The sequence below is a fragment of the Scleropages formosus genome, chromosome 20, assembly GCF_900964775.1.
Source record: "Scleropages formosus chromosome 20, fSclFor1.1, whole genome shotgun sequence".
Taxonomy (NCBI): domain Eukaryota; kingdom Metazoa; phylum Chordata; class Actinopteri; order Osteoglossiformes; family Osteoglossidae; genus Scleropages; species Scleropages formosus.
In genome coordinates, this window is record NC_041825.1 from 18,821,475 (window position 1) to 18,841,020 (window position 19,546).

Here is a 19,546-nt window from a genome sequence, read left to right on the forward strand (position 1 = left end):
CTGACTATGGCTGTGTGAATGATACTTGGATACAGATTCTCGTGTTATTCGAACTTTGAAAAAATAGAACAAACTTGAGCCATGTAAATTTTAATTGAGATATGCGTAGAATAATACAGTATCAAACAAAATAGTGTTAAAAGGAATGTTATAGTTTCCACACTTCAGGATATTTATCAGCAAAGCTTCATGAGTGAATAATATGTCAACAGTGCCCTTTAACCCAAGTACTGCAGTAAAAAATGTTCCAGATAAGGTCAAGCGCGTAATGTTTTTTCGCAAACAGAAATGCTGCTTGTGCAATTTAAATAAGATTCACAATAAAACGAAAGAATTACATGAACAAGTAGAAGCAGCTCAGCAGCAATAACGTGACCCTAAAATGAGCAAAGTAATTTTGGTAGAACTTCCTGAGGCAGGTCATTTCTTGTGTTGCTTTGCATCTTTTGTGTTGAATATCTTTTTAGTAATTGCTCTGTCATGTTTCAGCATGTTCTTTGATCTGCCTATGAATAAGTCTAAAAATATGAGACTTGGTGGCTGGAATATGATGGGTTGTAGGAGGCCTCAGCAGCTGGTAGAAACAAGAGGCCTGTGGCGGGGTCTTTCTTACAGCGAGCCAAAGCTTGTTTGTAGTTGAGCTTCTCCTTTGTAATGGGGTCAACTAGGTCTTTGGCATAGTAGTACTCCTCCTGGAGCTCTCTGAGCATGTTGTTGTCAATCATGTTAAGCTTAACGGCATCCGTGAGACAAATACGGCCAGATTTGCTTGGGTCCACCAGTCCCCCTGTCAGGTGCTGCGCCTCCAAGTAGCGCATGCCACTATCCTTAGGTATCCAGCCTTTCTGAATTGCTTCCCCTGCTGAGAAGCGCTCCTTGGTAATAGGGTCTTCTATTCCTGTAAAGGCCTTCTGAGCATTGAGTAGTCTCTGCAGCTGACCTGCTTCCACAAGCCCGCGTTCTGCTGCCCTCTGAACTGAGTAGCGTTCTTTACTGCCGATATCTATGATTCCCCCAGTGGCTGCCTGTGCTTCAAGCAGCTTCTGGCCTGTGTTGGTGTCAATCAACTTGCTGGCCATGGCAGTTCTCAAGGACATGCAAGTGTCAGAGGAAGTATCGCGTATTCCACAAATTGGCAACTGTTCATTACTACTGGGTGAGCTTCTCCTGGTGGTGTTAGAGATGGAAGTTAAAGAGCTCTTAAGTGGGGTAATAAAGGATGTTTTCTTTTTGTCTCCAGCAACTAAAAGAGCAAATTCTGAAATTGGCATCTTGTTTTCCTTGTATAGCTGGAGATCATACTGGGTCAATCTACCATCTTTCAGAGCATCTTTGATGGAATACTGCTTGCCGCTCTTGCGATCCTGGAGCAGAGAGGTCTCCCCATCAGGACCCATGGTATAAATCTCTTCCCAGTCACACTCCAGCTCCTGCAGATGGATGTACTGGTTGCGATCAATCAGCCCCTGCATATATGCATCATATGGAGACATATCTTTGCCTGTTTCTGGATCTAAGATGGTAATTTTAGTGGATACATTGGTCTCACTTGTCCGCGTCTCAGCGCTATCTTCCTTCTTCATGCTATTCAGCAGTTCCCTGATAGCATTCTCCCTTTTGTTTATTTTGTCTTTTTCATTCAGAATCTCTCTCTCCAGGCGCTGCACATCTGATTCCATCTTAATACTTTTTTGCCTGTTCTTCTGGCTTATCTCACTCATCAGCCTGGATTGCTGCTGGAAGGATATAGTGGTGTCCTGTCTCTCAGACTCCAGTGTTCTCAGCTCCCTTAAAATATTCTCCTTCTCCTTCAGCAGGTTGTCTCTGTTCTGTATAACACTGTTGGCTTCTCGAGAGACATTTGTCTTTGTGCTGTGAAATCGATTCAGTTTGTCGCTGAGCCTCTGGATTTCATCCTCCATGTCTCGTCTGGAATTTCTCTCACGAGTCGCTTGATCTCTGAGGTGAGCCCTCTCAGCTTCTACAGCTTGGTCTTTCTCTACTCTAATAACTTCTTTGTAAACTGTTTTTTCTACAGACTTTTCTTTTTGCAGGATATCCAGTTTAAGAGTAACATTTCTGATGTCCCTGTTCAGGCGCAAGATCTCGCTGCTCTCTCTGTCCAAGTCCGCACGCAGGCCATTGATCATCTTCTCTAGTTTGGAATCCCTCTCAACCTTGAGGACCTCCTCAATCACAATTTTCTCTTCAATAGGTGGTGGAGCATTTTCTAGTTCATAAATTCTGGCTTTTATTTGTCTCAGTTCCATCTCTACCTGGATCTTCTTCTGCCTTTCATCCATGTCCCTGAGGCTCCTCTCTTTCTCCAGCAACAGGGCTCTCAGTTGCTGCAGCTCCAGCTCCAGCTGTCTGCGGGATTTTATCTCCTCATCCAGTTCCCTGTTTAGTTTTTCATGGTCCAAAATCTGTCTGGGGTCCTTCTGTAGACGCACCATTTCCTGCACCACCACCTTCTCCTCTGGCTTCTGCCTCTCTAGCAGGATGTACTTATTCACCAGGTCAAAGACCGTTTCCTCGGTGGTACGACGCCGTTGAGTTTCCTCGCGCAGTTCCATTCTGAGTCGCTCAGCCTCTTTCTCCAAGAGTGGATCATTCTCATACTTAATAATGTCTTTAGTGACGAGTTTTGTCTCCACCTTGGATTTTTCGGCCTTCCATTCGTCTCTTTCTTTGCGCAGGTGAAGCAGTTGATCTTGGGTTATGTCGTAGCTGCTCTGCAAGCGGAACACCTGCTCATTGAGTCTTTGAATTTCCTTCATAATTTCAGGGCTTCTCTCCTCTTTCACTACTTCCTGGAGAACTTCCTTCGTCTCCACCTTGGGCTTCTGAGAACGTAGTGATGCAAGGTCAATTCTCACTAACTCAGTTTCTTTCTCTATGTTACCACGGCGTCGGGTGGAGTCTTGTATCTCATTCCTTAGCCGCACAAGCTCCATCTCAGTCTGAGGGTCCACCCTGTAGATCTCATTGATGATTTCCTTGATTTCCACATTTTGCTTCAACTGATCCACTTGAATATATCGAGTCTGGAGCTCCTTTAGCTCCCTCACTATGGCATTGTTTTCGGTCTTCTGATCATCCAGAAGGGTTCGAAGTCTCTTGGATTCTCCAATGAGCTCAGGGTCCTGTTCCACTTTTTTCACCTCTTTAGTAATAATCTTTGGCTCCACAGTGGGAATAATTCTTTCCAATGTATTGATTTGACTCCTAGTTTGGAAGATTTCATCGTTCAGGGCCTTGCACCGCAGGCTTTCATCTGCAATTTCAGTCTCAAAGGTTTTTACAGCTCTCAGCATTTCTGGATTCTTCTCCAGTCTTACTACTTCCTTCTTCACCACCTTCTCCTTGATAGTTGGCTTCTTCTGCTGCAGAATTGTATACTCAGTTTTCATGTGTACAGTTTCATTTTCTCTGGTCCGAAGCTCATCCCGCAATCTCCGGATCTCCTCTCTCAGCTTATTGGCTTCCACATCAAGCTGGGGGTCTTTTTCGATCTCTGTCACTTCCTTAGTCACAAGCTTGGGCTTTGTGTTCTTCAGCTCTTTTTCTATGAAGACAATCTTCTCATTGGTCACTTCAACCTGTGTTTGAGTGCTGGAGCGCTTAAGGGATTCCTCATGGATCTTGTTTCTTAGGAGATCAAGGTCACTCTCCAGTTTGGGATCACGATAGTATTGCAGCACTTCTTTCTCCTCCACCCTTTCTACTCCTCTGCGACTCTTCAGAGACATCATGCGTGTTCTGAATGTGTCCAAGGTACTCTCCGTATGATTTCGTCTGGCAGTTTCTTCCTCCAGGTTCTTCTTCAGACCATCGGTCTCTTCCTGGCTCCTCTGAAAACTCTGTTGTTGCAGTTGCTGCTTCACCACTTGTTGATTTACCTTCTCCTCATTCTATTCAGATAAGATAATATAGTGGATTGTACAAGGTAAGAGTGGGATTTTCCCCATTTTTTAGTTAAAAATTATTCTTAAGTCTATTTAATTTATACATATTAGATATACAACTTAAGGATTGCAGTTATTGGCTGCAGAGAGCTTTAGAGTAGTTAAAAATTAAAGCGGCTTTCGTGGAGATCATGAAAATAATTTGCAATAAACATGGTGATTTATTTCTTACTGGTTTATGGCTTCAAGCACCTAAAAGTTTAATTTTCTTTGCCTTACTTGTGCGATGATGTTCTTGGCCAAACCCATCTGATTCAGCAGCTGCTCATTCTTTGCAGATACATCAGCGTAACGGTTCACCAGAGCTTTCTCCTGTTATACAACAAAACATAGCCTGCCATTAGCTCATGTACACCACCTCAGCTCTGGTGACCTTGAACAGGATGGGGCTGATCAGGAAGATTACAAATTGAGATTTGCCACATGTATTTATTACAGGTATGCCTTGCCAGATTACAGATGATTACAGGTTCTGTGTCATACCTGTTTCCGCACAGAGTCAGCCAGGCTGGATGAGTGGAGTCTTTTGGAGTTTGTGGCAACAGACTCATCAAGTGAGTTGCTGAACTTGTTAGAGTTGGTCTCATATTCCTGCCAAAATCAAACCCACAATTTTTTTTTAAAAATTATGAAAACTGTTATTCAAGTATGCCCTGAACTCTTGGGTGGAGCAGCACTGTCCCAAACATATCAATAGGACACACATTTTTAGCTGAGGTTTTTCAATACATGCAAAAAAAGTCTGCAATGGTCTTACAGTAATGACTGTCTGTAGGTCCTGGGACAGGTCAACAATTTGGTCAACTTCATCTCCCTTCCTCCTGATGTCTTCTACTACTCTCTGCAATAAAACATAATTTTGAGGACTTGGCACATTAGAACATTTGACTTTTTTGGCAGAGAAGATTTTTGTTTTTGTCCATTTGTTTCTGGGTTAAAATTTGTTGAAGGCAACTTCATGGTGTGTGTTTGAAATGAAAAATTGTTTTTAAGGTTTAAGACTTTTTTTGTTATGCAAAACATAGGAATTATTTCAGACATAATACATTTTGAACATAAATTCTTATTACAGGAAAATCTCAATTGTCCAACCTTTGGTTATTGGACATTCAGAATATCTGATATACCCAGCATACCGCATGATATCATCTGCTTTACGGCACATACATTAGGTCTGATACAGTATGAAATCAATTTCTCTGGCTAACAGTTTAACAATATTTGCATTAAGTGACAGTTTTTTTTCCAAGGCAACTTACAATTATTTACCCATTTGTATAACTAGGTAATTCTTACTTCAGCAATTTAAGGTAAGTACCTTGGTTAAAGGTACTATAGCCAGAGGTGGGAATCAAACCTGCAACTTTTGGGTCTAAAGTCAGTAGTGCTTACCATTATGCTACCAGCTGTTCTACTATAGAAGGGCACAGATTTCCTCATTTCTTATATGCTGTATACAACTGCTCCATAGTATCCAGTGTTTTCAGTTTTCCAGCCTTGCATTTGTCCCATATAAGTTGGATAATCGAGACTACTGTATCATTACTGTTATTACTATTATAGTACATACATTGCATCTGTCACCACTGCCAATGTTATTGTAACCCCAGTGTGCAAACACAAATGATTCACAAACCTTTTGAGAAGTCTGCTTGGCGTTGACCTGAGACAGGCTGTCAGTGGGACTGATTTTGTTGTCGGGCAAGCTGTCGAGGAAGGATTCCAGGGACCGCGTGGCATTCTCGAAAGACTGTTTTTTTTTGCTTGCTTCTTGTAACATGCGCTCCCTGTTCATGGAGACACAATGAACAACTCAACAAAAACACCAAAAAGAGTAAAATGTTTTGAAAAGAGTAGTTTGATAGAACACTTTTGATAGTTTGATAGTACACTTAATATTTTATAGTATTAAGTGAGTACATTCAAGATACACAGGAGAAGATGTTATACCCTGTGCATACATCACAACGGTTGTACACAAGGACCCAGTCCATCCAACTTCACCGAAGCCACAGAGAAAAATACAGATACTGGGTTCTGCCCTAAAAACGGATGCTAACGGACGTACAGAGAACCTCCACTACGGAGACTCCGCCCTTGGGCTCCTACCTCTCCTGCAGCTGGTTGCTGAGCGTAGCGTAGCGATTCCTGAGGCAGTTCACCTGGTTCTCCTGCCTGCGGATGTCAGGACAGTACTCCTGGTAGCTCTTCTGCAATGTGCTGCACAGCTGCTCGGTGGCTTCCAGGTCTTTGTTTAGCTTGCTCATTTCATCCTGCTTGCTGGCCACATCTTTGCGCAACCTCTGCCGGTGTAGGAATTTAAAAGGAATGGTGAGTTTCAGAACTTCACGGAGACTGCTACATTTGGCAATGTTTTGCCCTGAGACAGGAGACGTGAACAACACCTTTAGATACCTAGAGTAATAATTCATCCGGTTTTTACGATGCTGTACTATGTGACAGTGTCACAATCGCCGACTGGTCATGCACGCACCTGAATCTCCTGGGTACGTGTCTGGGTGGCGTTAGGTAGGTCTGGGATTGTACTGTCATTAGAGAGCTGCTTCTCAAACCCAGAGATCATGGTATCCACCTTCTTTATTTGGTTCTCCAGGTTAAGGGAGGCATTAGCCCTGTCATAAAGAGGAACATCAGAAGAGGCTCTTACTGCATTTCATGAAACTAGATTGTTTTTTATTAATGTCTGTCAGCTTGGTATATACATGCATTTCTGTTTGTTTTCGACTTTACTTCTTTTTGTAGAGATCAGTGAGAGCTGCTAGCTCATCCTGCTTGTTTTTAACGTTGCTCATTTTGAGGGGCAGGGCTGCGGAGGTAGAACCGCTGGATTTCTGGGACAGGAAGGGCTCCACGGCACGTTGGGCCGCCGCCGTCTCCTGCTCCATGTTCTTCAGAGCGTTTTCTGATTGCTAAAGGGCACCGCATACACCAGTTACAATACAGGAATTGACAGTTGACATTGAAGATGCCAATCAAACAGCAGACAAGACACATATAAAGAATTCTAGAGTTTGTCTTGAAAGTCGTGACACCGGATTCAGAAAGAAAAAGTCAGTTAGCATTGTTTTGCAGTTACTGTGATTAACAAAGAATGAAAGAACAGACTTTATCTGAAAACTCCCAGAGAGAGCTGAGCCCTACACCCTCACCTCCTGTTGCTTCAGGCGGTTGGCAAGGTCTCCTACTGGGTCACTTCGGTCAAGCGGGGCTCTCATCCGCTTCAGCATGTCCTGCTTGGTTTGCGCCAGGTCCTTGTCCAGCTTGTTCAGGCGGCTAGCAGCTTCCTGAGCCTTGGGGTTCTCTGGACTGCTGGACATGGTGCCTGAGGAACAGCGAAGAGCAATTTACAAGAAGGCAGAAAAATTGCTACCAGATGTTGGAAAGGATGGGGAACATGTAGTCTGGGGCAGCTGGTACTTTAGTGGTTGGAGCTGCTGCCTTTGGACCCACAGGTTCAAGTCCCATCTGTTGTTGTAGTGCCCTTGAACAAAGTACTTCTCCTAAAATTGCTCCAGTAAAATTACCCAGCTGTATAATGGATAAATAATTGTATGTAGCTTTGCATTTCAAGTCGCTTTGGAGAAAAGCATCAGCTAAATGTAAATGTTCTATCCCTCTTTAGGTATTGAGTGTTGTCCCTTCCTATATTTTGAAGCTCTCAAAAAAGAAGAAAAAGCATTGCTGCTATTTAAACTGAATGCACTCAGCAGAATCTAGCTTCAGGATTCATGCTGCACTGGAGCGTCCCATTTGATGTTGACCGGGCCTTGACCTGAGGAGTACACTTTACTCACCGGATTTCTGTTGGCGTACGACCTCTGTGGCTGGGTTCTTCAGTGAAGCCTGCACTGATGCTCTGCTCTTCTTCAGGTTTTCAAGATCTGCACCCAGCCTATTGCCACAAACATGCCACATGTAAAGCTTACATGTATTACTTGTCTCAGAGGGACTTACAGCTGTTATTCAAATATAAAAATTGATTACAGTGTGAACAACTGGTGTACACTGCAAGAGTACAATGATTGATTGTTCTCTTCACATTCAGTTAGTCTTTGCTGCTATTTTGTTTGAATAAGAATTAGTCCTGAGTCATTACCTGTTCACTTTGTCAGTCATTTCCAGGTCTGGTGGCGGCACCGTGAAACACACTCCTGGTATGGATTTGGTGACGCCATTGTTAGCCTGAACTTGCCAGTTCTCATTGTTCGCATTGGACTTCAGAATTAGCTTCTCTCCTCGAGTCACTGATGACTGTAAAAGGTCAAATGAGAAAAAAAATTCTATCGAACTGTTCTCAGACATCAGACTTAGAGTTATGAAGATTTATCTTGCAGTGAAACTGAAAACTAGTTCCATAGACAATAATTGCACATGAATATCTTTGAGTCCAAAGGACTTAATATATTTTAATATTATTGTTATTTCTGTCTGTAGACATATTGTCCTGGCCATATTGAAGAACATTGTAATATGCTCTATGTTTATTATTTTATTACACTTAATATTCTTTTGTATAAAAGTATGTGGAAGCATATAAGGATCATTTTAGAGTATGACTAAAGATAAATGAAGCAATTTATTTTCTACATGAACACATCCATAGCTTGAGAGATTGTATAAGATAAAGTGTCCTGACTATCAGCATAACAAAGGTAAGCAGGTTGGTTATTTTAACAGGAGCACTCGAAGATGCTTCTGCTTTGGTGATGCAGGGTCCCTGGGGACCCCTGTACCTTGCCGCTGCTCCAGTCACACAGGGATTCCACTGTCACAGGTTTGCTGAGCTTGGTGTGGCGCAGCTTCAGCGGGGCCACGTTGGCACTGCGTGTCTTCAGGTCAGCCAGGAGCAACTCGCTCCTCTGCACTGCGTTCTCATCCCCCTGTGTGGAGTAAACAGAGACAGCCGCTGAATACAGATATGCTCAGGGTCCTGCCCAGTGCTGTACTGCACTACGTTCTACCAGAAGTAAATGTAAATTACAGAAAATCCAAAAGATCTTTTCTCTACAGGACAAACGCATATGCCCGAAATGGAGCGGATCGTTTAAAACGGAATGAAAACTGCAGAACTAATAAGAAACTGTATGTGGATCTATGATCTTCTCATTGTTCATTTAAGAAACACTGTTATGTGATCAAGCCAGTAGGGACTAACCTCGAGCTGAAGAAGGATCTCAGTGTTGGTCTTGTTGCTAAGAGCTTTGGGATCCGCATTGGCGTTGAGTTTGGCGAGGGAGTCATTCAGCATGTCCAAATCCAGTTGGAACTGAAGAGCATAGAAATCGGACAAATCACATACTGAGAGGTGACACCCAACGCATAAGTTCATCTAGCCAAAGCAACTTACAACATTAAGGTCACAATTATTAACCTATTTACACAGCTGGGTCATTTCACTGGAGCAATTGAGGATATGTACCTTGCTCAAGGGTACTACAGCCAGAAGTGGGAATCAAACCTGTGACCTTCAGGTCCAAAGGCAGAAGCCCTAACCCACTACACTACCTGTTGACCCTAGGTAACACACAGCAGCAAGATCATTCCATGCACTTTGCTTTTTAGCCAACAAATGTACCCATACTTCCAAGACCTAACAAAAATGGCAACTGTCTCTTTAGCTACCTTTTTATAGTCCTCCACATTCTTCAGATGGGCTTCCTGGCATATACACAGATTGAGGAATTTCTGCCACTCATTTCGCACCGCCTCTTTGTGGTCCTGGAGCATGCATGGGTGGGAAATAAAGGCCCGTTCAGCACTTCGCCATTTAAACGTCGGCAACATTTTTGATTTTCCTTTACAAATCAAAAGGAATGGTTCTTGCGTATGCGTTGTGTACTGTGAGATAAACACCTCGATAATACCGCTGGCAGGGTGTTTCATCTCTATGAGTCGATCGCCATCATCCTGTAGTGTATTCACATCACTTTCGTGGGCCAGCAAGCTGTTGTTCTTGAAATTCTAAGAAAAACATCATAAAATCACGAGTAAAATAAACCTCTTTGCTTCCTTCTATTTAATGACCGAATCTTTATGAGTGTTTTGTTGCTTAGCCAATGCTTTTGTTTAAAAGAATTTTATCCATTACACAGCCCCTGTGGCCCCCTCTCACCTCGTACTGTCTTCTGACGTCTTGCGGATCCACTATCTGGTCACTCCAGTCCTGCTTGAGGATCTTCTTCTGCTCTTCACCCAGGTAAGATATCTCCTTGTTACAGCCCTGCATGTAATCGTATAGGCTGCTCAGGTAGTGGCGCCTCCACTTGGAGTTGTCCTGTAAGGCAGGAGAAGGTGTAAAACTAGATGACCCTTCTCACAAAGTGATTGTAATAATAAAAAGAGTATCCTTATTCACACCGTGTAGCACTCAGTCACATTACAAAAGTTAGATTATAACAACAAAAATACTTAAATCCAGCACTGGATCACAAGGTTTTATTCCTAGTCATAAATATACACGCACACACACTGTCTGAAGCTGCTTGTCCCAGGTGGGGTCACGGTGAGCTGGAGCCTAGCCCGGCAACACAGGGCGTAGGGCTGGATGGGGTGGGGACACACCCAAGGCAGGATGCCAGTCTGTCACAGGGCACCCCAAGCGGGACTCAAACCCCAGACCCACCGGAGGGCAGGACCTCGCCAAGCCTGCTGCCTCCCCCCCCATGAATATTACTCACCAAAAGATTATTGTACTGTTTCCTGATGTCAGCATACTGCTCCTGAAATGCGAGAGATTTGAAAGTAAAGTTAATCCCCCAAAGCACTCTTTAGTATGCTGCGTTACACTAAATCCAGTGTACGCCAGTACAGGGAACTAACTGAAATATGTTGTTTGTTTTATTTTAAACTGAGAAGCATTTGTTTAAACTCTTCTACATCTTGCAGATGTGCACTGGCCATCTGGACCAATGAAAGAAAAACATAAGTGAAACTTAGAAGACAAGACAAGCTCGCTTTCTTCTGTCCGTACCCTTTCTGAATGTTTATTGTTTATTGATATTAAATCACCACCAGTGTCCTTACATCACGCTTTACATAAATATATGTGCAACTTGAAAACTTTGTAAATAATTTCAAATTCATTCAATCAGTCAAACGGATCAAGCCAGAGTAGAATGAGACCGGTGTCTGCGTGTGCGGTGCCTCCGTACCGAAGAGTTGCCAGAGCTGACGTTCAGCTGGGTGCCGTAGGCCTCGATCTCCTTGTGCAGAATGTTGTGCGAAGCGATCTGCTTCTCCAGATCTGACACGGTAGGGCCGTACTGTTCTGCATTCACCTCCCTCTGCGTGAGATATCACAATCCGCAGTCAAGACAGTGAGTCCTCAGTCTTTCTTCGTTCGGGACGGACAAAACGGCACAGAAACACAGCAGCTTGGCTTCAGAGGACTGGAATTGTACCCTGGAAATTGCGGATGGAGTGCACCGCTACCTATCAGGTAACGGGTCATTCCTCCTTCCCATCTCACGTTTTGAACAATGACGAGCCATGTGAGGTAAGGACTTGCACTGTGTGGGCAAGGGAGGCACAGGAGGTCTGGCTTACCTGTTTCTGATTGAGCACCTGAATCCAGTCGATCCTGGGAGATACTTCAACCTCCTTCATCAGTTCGTAAATTTCCCGGTAATCGGCACAGTCCTTCAACCAGCGGTCATGGAGATGGCTGACACTAAAGAGATGAAAGGGAGGCAGACTGAGAATCCCTCCTCCATGCCGTACTTGGGGAGAAAACGCAGACATGTTCACGGAGCAAACCCTTCCGAACCACTCTTATTTCAATGTCTTCTGTGAAATACGTCAACATACATACTGTATATCATGTGAAACAAAAATACTCTTGAGTTTTGGTTAGTTCCATTCAGCTCAGATGGGGGGGACTTTACTCTACCTACTGTGCCTATATATATGTGTGTGTGTGTGTGTGTGTGTGTGTGTGTGTGTGTGGGCGGGCGGGCGAAACACATATGAGATCAGTGACAATGAGACACTCACTCGCTCTCAATCTCACTGGCCTGCGGATGCTTCATCTTCTTGGCCTTGTCAACATCGAGGTACAAGTCCTTCAGCAGACCCTCGGCTTCCGCTAGGAAGTCTGCATTCTCCTGCTGGTGCTGCAAGGGGTGCTCATTCCTCAAATTCTCTCTGTCCTGAGAACAGATAGGCGGACCAAGGGCAGCAGGGTGAGATGCGGAAAAGGAGACCGCCGCTGGACAAGATAACCATTCATTTCTGTCAAACGAAAAGCCCGTTTAGTTCGTTTGCTACGATCATGAGAACAACGCTACCTCATCTAAAAGAGTTTACCGTTGAGTGAAGTGGTTTTTTTTACATTCGCTAAAGCAGGGCCTTTCGCTGAAGATGAGGTGAATGCCGCCCATGACACTTAGGCATCTTTCAACTACCGGAAGTTTGCGCACGCATCCGTGTGTGAGTGTGTGCCCGGTAGAGAGAGCAAGTCATCATACCACTGCCAGCTTCTCCTCGGCATACAGGATATCCTTCTCCACCTGATCTGCACTCTTCTGCATGCGCGCGATCAGCAAGGCCAGGTCATTAGCCTGCGTCCTGTGTTGAGGACAGACAGATTCGCTGTGAGACCCAGCGCCACGACACACTTTGTAACGGTCATACTTCAGGGCCATTTCCATCTTTCACACATATCTTGCAGGACAAGAAAATATTACAAATGAAACATTTCCCTGTTTTATTTCTCACAATTTGATTTTAAAGAAGCTGTATTCCACTAAATCTCTTTCCTTTATACTGGCATCCCACTCAGGGCGTACGTGCCCACTTATTATGGGATAGGCTCCAGGTCACCATGACCCTGCTCAGGACAAGTGGTAATTGAAACTGCATGGATGGATTTTTTCCTTTACAGCGGCAGGTAAAGTACAAGGTTACCAGAAAAGTGGAAGAAAAAATGGCAGAATCTTGAATGTTCCAGTCTCGTCAGTTCCTGTTCTACACCGAGGGACGAGACACAGATAAACGGTGCTCTTGATTTTAACTTGCACTTTAAGACTGAAGGAGTCTTCCCGACAAAATGAGGGTATGTTCAGTGATGAGGAGATTCGGCGGCCTGAAAGTCAGGTGCACGTCATTGAAAAAAACGTTCACGAGTCAGCTCCTAAATTCCTCTGACGGTTGCCATTCCGTTCCGTCGCTCTTTGAACACTCAGCTATTGTTTTTCTCTCGATGTAGCAGGACCTGCAGGTAGGTCGAGCATTTCTGGACACTCCCCGTGTCAGCTACAACTGCATTGTGCTATAGTTTATAGTTTACTACAAATCTATCACATTTGTTTCCTCAAAACATATTTTTTTATAAATGATACTCCCCGGCATAAATATCATGTTGTCAAATTATTATAGAAATAGCGTTGGAATCGTAAATGAACATGTTGAACATAATATAAAATAAATGTAAACCATGGCAATTATCTTAAACAGTTAGAGTGATATATTCTGAGGAGAAAGCAGGAAATTGAAATGCCTTGATTTGAATGGCGTGTTTTGATAATGAAAGAATATCCATTTAAATGTAGGGAAACGTCAAGTCACTCATGACGGGCAAACAACGTTTCTCCCTACACATGGACACGCCTCGATTTATTATGCTTCTTACACAGGTGTAGCACATTTTGCAAACATAAGTATGTACGATATGGGTAAATGAATCAAGTCATAAAAACAGGAAAAGCCATCGTAATGTTAATAATTTACATTCATTCACGTATCATGCATTCGAAGGTCTTATCTTTACATAGGCATTAAAATTTCCATTTATCTGAGCTACCTAAGAAGAGATGTTTGACACAAAAGAAAACAGAAAATGCAACAAATCAATAAGTAAAGCAAAAAACCTGGATAATTAATTACAACTGTGGGATTTATCTTGAGTAAATCAGTTACAGAAGGACCTCACAGGCCCATCATTTCAATTCAGCTGAAATTATTGCTTCTAGCAGAGGTTTAGAACCAACTTGACGTGTTTTGGTTGTTCCCTTTTCTATCTCTCTGCCTACATGTATCCCTCAGAGAAACATCCCTCCCAGAGAAATGCACAAGTGCATCACATGAACACCTTTCTTGGAACAGATCTTTGGAACAAAATGTTTAAATGGAAAGGAGCATCATCTTGGTCGTTTAGCTTTTTTTTTCCACTTTTTTGCCACAGGCAAATGCTGATCAATTGTGGTGCAGTGATTTATTTTTTTTTTCCTGAGTCTGCCAGATGTGCTTCCTGAGCTACTGCTTCATGCAGACTGGCCAAAGTGATGGCTGACTGACAAATATGAGAGTGTGACATGATTCTTCCTGCAGTAATCCATGATGTGAACACACGTCAATTTCCTTTTGTTCTTTTTACACCCTGTTGGTGTGTGTGTGTGTGTTCGCACTGTGGTGACTCTGTCAGCATCGTTGAAAAATATTTCTGCTCCCAGATGTCTCTCGTTCCACTCGCAACCCCAGTGCACTGATGACACCAATGGTAGTTTAGCTCAGAGTCACATTCATTCCTTCCCTTCTGGGGGCTCCAGGCATCTGACAGTGTGAACTTTGAGCAGTTACAAGAGATGAAGGAACAGTTCTAGAAGCTGGGCCCTAATGTAGGGTTCCAGGACTTACAGGGATGTGGAGGCAGGGCTAGGGACACACACAAACTCTGAAACCGGTTCTCCCGAGCAGGGTCACAAAAACCAGAGCCTAACCTGGTAACACAGGGTGCAAGGCTAGAGTGGGAGGGGACACACCCAGGATGGGACACCAGTCTATTGCAAGGCACCCCAAGTGGGACTCAAACCCCAGACCCACCAGAGAGCAGGACCCGGCCGAACCCGCTGCGCCACCACGCCCCCCGAGGCACGCCTAACACTCTCAAATACTGTTTGGCACAACCAGGTTCTGCAGCTCTCTGCTCCATCGCCCTCCTTCTCCATTGGCTCTTTCTCGCTGTTTCCACAATGGCCTGGAGCAAATCTTGGCTACCAAGTGATACCAAGTGGCTGTACTCGTAAACACCATCCGAACGCTACCGATTCTGTTTCCGCGTAACACCTCGCGTGGGTGTGTAGTGCGCCACACCTCTCTCAGAAACGAAGGAAGACAGACTCAGCCCACCAAGAGTGAAATCGATGTATGCTAGAAAACTTTCTCCAGGTATTTCCATTTAGAAATTGCGCCGCCAAAAGCTTATGCATTTCCAGGCCGATTCCATAGCCGCTTTTTTAGCAAATGATAACAAGGACCAGTCCGTTTGTTGTCTGTTCTCCAACATGTAGGCAACTTTTTTTTTTTATTTCTACATTTTACAGTGTTGAAATGACGGTGCATTGGACTTCACTGGACTACGCATAACGGCTCCAACGTGAAACGGTACGGATTTGAGAATGATTTCAGCTTCCGCACGCAGATGCAACTCAACACAGCTGAGAAGTGACAGACCGTCCATCTGTATCACTCCGCTTTCAGTATGTTTACATATCACAAATTAAAATACAGCTGAAAGTACAAATTTACATTACAAGTAACCAAATAAACATTTTAGACTGTACGCAAAATAATGGTCAGCGTAGAGGCTTGCCCGGTTACGAGAAAGAAATCGTTACAAAACCCCTTATCGTACCCAAGAATTTTTATTTAGAGGTCATCTGAATATATTTGTTACTGACTCCTTTGAAGACGTGGGAGTAAAAGCAGGTTCGTCTCAGAGCAGTCAATGTGAATAACTCTTTAGACAGTACACAACTGGTTCGCCTATGGGTGTAACTACCATTAAGTACCATTTTCTCATTGTTCTGCTTCAACCACATTTTCGCATTTAAATTTACTATGACATCACTGATCTGCCTACATTTAGTAATGACAGTTACCGCAGGTCGAACAGGACACTTGCACATCGTTCAGAATAAGAGCATCTGTTGAAGAAGCAAAGACAGGTGTTCTGTTCAGCTTAAGTTTTCCAAGTGTGGAAGTAACCGAATCAAATTTGTTCGCGATATTTGCCCCCAGATGTGGCGCCGCCAAGTATTGTGATTCCAGGGAAGGCTTTTAAAACTTCTGAACAATTCCTAGAGAGTTGCGGCGTGACGTTCTCAGTGTCGCGCACCATCTGTCAAGCCAAAAGAGCAGTGTTTACCTGCACTCTCCGTCCCCGCAGGCCTGCTAAGGAGCGAACCAGCAGTCCCTGGACTGCGAAGCATCAACGATAACTAGAATGCGCTGTAAAACGGAAGCCAGCTCGGTTTCGCGCTCTGGTAGGAGCTCGGAGGGATTCGGCAGAAAAAGAGAGAAATCAGCTAATTCCAAAGTGGGGAAGGTTCCTCCAAGAACAGCATAGGAGAACGGGAGCTCAGGTGGCCTCTCGGCCAACACTCACTTGCTGAGCTTCCCGGAGACCTTTAATGTGCTGCGGTCCTTTTTTCCAAACATCCTGGCGGCGTCGTGAAACCAGGTGCTGCGTTCCTTTCACCCTCTTCCTCTCCTCTCTCCTGTGTAGTGCAGGTGATTCCGCGGGACACTACGGAGTTAAAGCAGACCTACCTGTCCTGGCTCCACCCAAGGAACAGGTGTGCCGACACCCAGACACTTGTCTAGTTCCACAGGACCGGGTCGACCTGTTTCTCTCTCGCTCCGGCCCTTTCCAAACCCCATTTTCTCATTCAGTACAGGGGCCCTAAACACTCATGTTTCCCTAAAAATGTATCACTCCTCTTTCCCTCAATGAAAATTGTTTTCTCAGGACAATTCCTCAGGTGACGCAAAACCCGACTGAAATACGACGGAAGATTCCCCCTTTCCACACCTTCGACTAATAAGAGATTCGTGGCAAACCACTTCACTCTTACCACCACTCAATACTGCTTAAAGACACGATGGTTTACTGGGAGCAGATCTTCAATCAGCCGCAAGCCTTTAAATCCGCGCCTTCCAAGGTGCACGTTCATGGCTGCTGCAACGAGACCCTACCGTGGATTTTTATTAGCAAATAGTGCTTGGAGTAGAAAATGCTGCTGGGTTAAACTCTTGTAAATAGTACTTCAGGTGCTGGAAACTGATGAGCGTGTAGTTGTGAAACACATTATGATTCGTTTTCGATTTCGGATAAAGCTTATATGCCCAAAGTACACATCCATAATGTATGCTGCTCTCTGCCGGTTCCCAAAATGTGGGTTTTACTCGTCAATGATGGTACTGAAAATGGATCCAGTTACCTCTTTGCGGTTAAAGTGTAACAAAATGCTCCCCCATCCCACAGAATTGATATAAACATGCACACTGATTGCAGCTGTGCTCTTCTCAAATCTTGACACCTGTGAGAAAACTGAGTTATATGAACTGGTTGATAACAGACACAGAAATAATGTGTGGGGAAGCTGTACAAGTAAGTCAGCTGGCAGCTGAGGAGAGGAAAACAAAAAACTCCACGCCATGAAAAAATGGAGAAAAATAAACCTCTTCGGGCACAAGCCATGCAATAGCCTTAATATGTACAAAGTCCTTGGTGAGAACTACTAAATGAGATTGTATTGACTATAGGTCCCAGTAAAGCCTTAAATTAAACAGCGCAGTATTGTCCAATTGGCCTCAGCACTGTCTCAAAGAGAGTAACAGATACTGCAACAAAAAAGCTCTTTTTAAAAATCTGGCAGTCAAGTGTGTGTGTGTGTGTTTTTTTTTTTTTTTTTTTTTTAGAAAGCTCACTTTCCATTACAAAGGCGCAGAGAAAGCAATGATTAGTCACTGCATGCCAGGAACAGCAGCACACCCTTTTGTCCCGTGTCCCATGCAGTAGTAAAAGCAGTTTGAAGGTACCAGCCCGTCATCAGACTCCATGGCAACTGCAGATGCTGGACGTCCACGGCTGTGATGCACTCGGCAGGAGTTCCTGCAGCTCCAGATCGTGGAGGAGAACAATCGCTGCGGTTCACCTCTCCAGGAATGCCACCCTAAGGAGGCCAGAGCTGGTAATGCTGACAACAAAATGTGAGACATAGTAGGGGAAATAGACACCATAACCACTTCTCTTGAACTATGACATAGCGGATTATTTATTCATTTAGCTGATGCTTTTCTCCAAAGCTCCTTACAGCGTTGAGATACTTAGAATGATTTTCCTATTTATACAGCTGGGAAACAATTCAGTGGAAATAACAGTGCTGCGCTGGGGATTCAAACCAGCAACCTTCAGATTGCAAGGCAATGGCTCTAACTACTACATCGCCCATACATGTGGTGGTGCACTGGGTTTGGCTGGGGGCCTGCTGTGTGGTGGGTCTGGGGTTTGAGCCCTGCTCGGGGGTGCCTTGCGACAGGCTGGCATCCTGTCCTGGGTGTGCCCCCTCCCCCTCCAGCCTTGTGTCGCCGGGTTCGGCTCCGGCTTGGTACAAGCGGTTTCAGACCGTGTGTGTATGTACTTGTTATTGGCTGCTGATTTCCCCACCCAGTGTGTAGTGGAACCCCCTAGGGTAGTTCACACCAAGACATATTTGACTGAAGTAAGCAGGAGGGGCTGTGAAGAAGAGCACCTGAGGAAGGCCCTGGAGCCGTGCAAGGTGTCAGCGGTGGGTTGTGCGACTGAGCTCCACCAGGCTGACCATAGTACTAAAAGATGCTGCACTGCACAGAAAAATGTGGTCAACAAGTAGAACGACAAATAGGGAATCCTTTGAGGCTGAACATCTATCCCAAACTCCAAGACGGTGCGATCAGTTCATCTTTCTTGCTGTTACATTTTACAAGATGAGAAGCATTACTATTTGAGACTTTTAATAAACTGTTACGTTCTGAAACCTTGGTGTTCCTTATGCTTTATCTGTATTCTGAACATTAGCAATAAATTCCTCCACATACTGGTGCTCCCTGAATAGTTACGCAACCGGCGACCTGGACTTATGCCCAATATTTACTTTGAGGTTTTGCAATAATCTGTTTTAATGTTATGCTAAGGTGCTCCAGCTTACCCATTTAAAGTATCACTATTTCCACTTTAAATGCTAGGTTATATTATTATATTTCCCTTTAGATCCAGATTCAATCTGAACTGGAGTGAAGCAAATGTCAGGACCTCACATCTTCACGTGAAGAAGCGCCTTGCTCTCAGCTCAGGCCGTAGTCATCAGATTATGCATTACAGTGCAGTTTTTCTTTGCTCAGCACGCTTGGACTGGCTGTCAGGTGTGAAATTGAAAGACAGACCTCGACTATGAGGGCGGGGTGCTGGGCAACCGATACAGATCTGGAGAGGTGAAGTGCTGGGGACGGCCGATCTACATCGGATCTGAGCGGAGCAGCAATGGCACGCTGCACTCGCAGTTTCAGTGGGCAGGGCTGTCTGGGAGTGGAGCACACGCCTCACGCTGGAATCCTCCTCACCAACTCCCACGCTGACCTGGGGCAATGATACGACCCAGGGGTTACGTCAAGCACTGGGGTGTGGGGGACTCATTTATTATGCTGCCAACTGGGATGGGTTTCCATGGGGATTTTCAATAAAAACAAAGAATGTAGACACTGCTGAAGTGCACTGTTCCAACCAGCAAGAAAAAAAAGCC

The 19,546-nt window shown here is 44.4% G+C and overlaps 1 protein-coding gene across 1 annotated transcript; it reads right to left on the bottom strand.

The window, feature by feature from the left end:
• Positions 1-74: 74 nt before the first annotated feature.
• On the bottom strand, positions 75-16,545 carry evpla (envoplakin a). The gene is made up of 22 exons (XM_018761821.2): positions 16,372-16,545; positions 12,455-12,554; positions 11,982-12,136; positions 11,535-11,658; positions 11,141-11,272; positions 10,667-10,708; positions 10,102-10,263; positions 9,843-9,950; positions 9,612-9,707; positions 9,145-9,255; positions 8,723-8,869; positions 8,086-8,240; positions 7,784-7,881; positions 7,139-7,311; positions 6,720-6,898; positions 6,463-6,601; positions 6,078-6,271; positions 5,605-5,755; positions 4,726-4,809; positions 4,452-4,559; positions 4,188-4,280; positions 75-3,914 (listed from the first exon to the last, which is right to left on the bottom strand). The coding sequence occupies exons 1-22, from the start codon at positions 16,422-16,424 to the stop codon at positions 519-521; spliced, it is 6,000 nt and encodes a 1,999-aa protein (XP_018617337.2). The 5' UTR covers positions 16,425-16,545; the 3' UTR covers positions 75-518.
• Between the last annotated feature and the right edge of the window lie 3,001 nt (positions 16,546-19,546).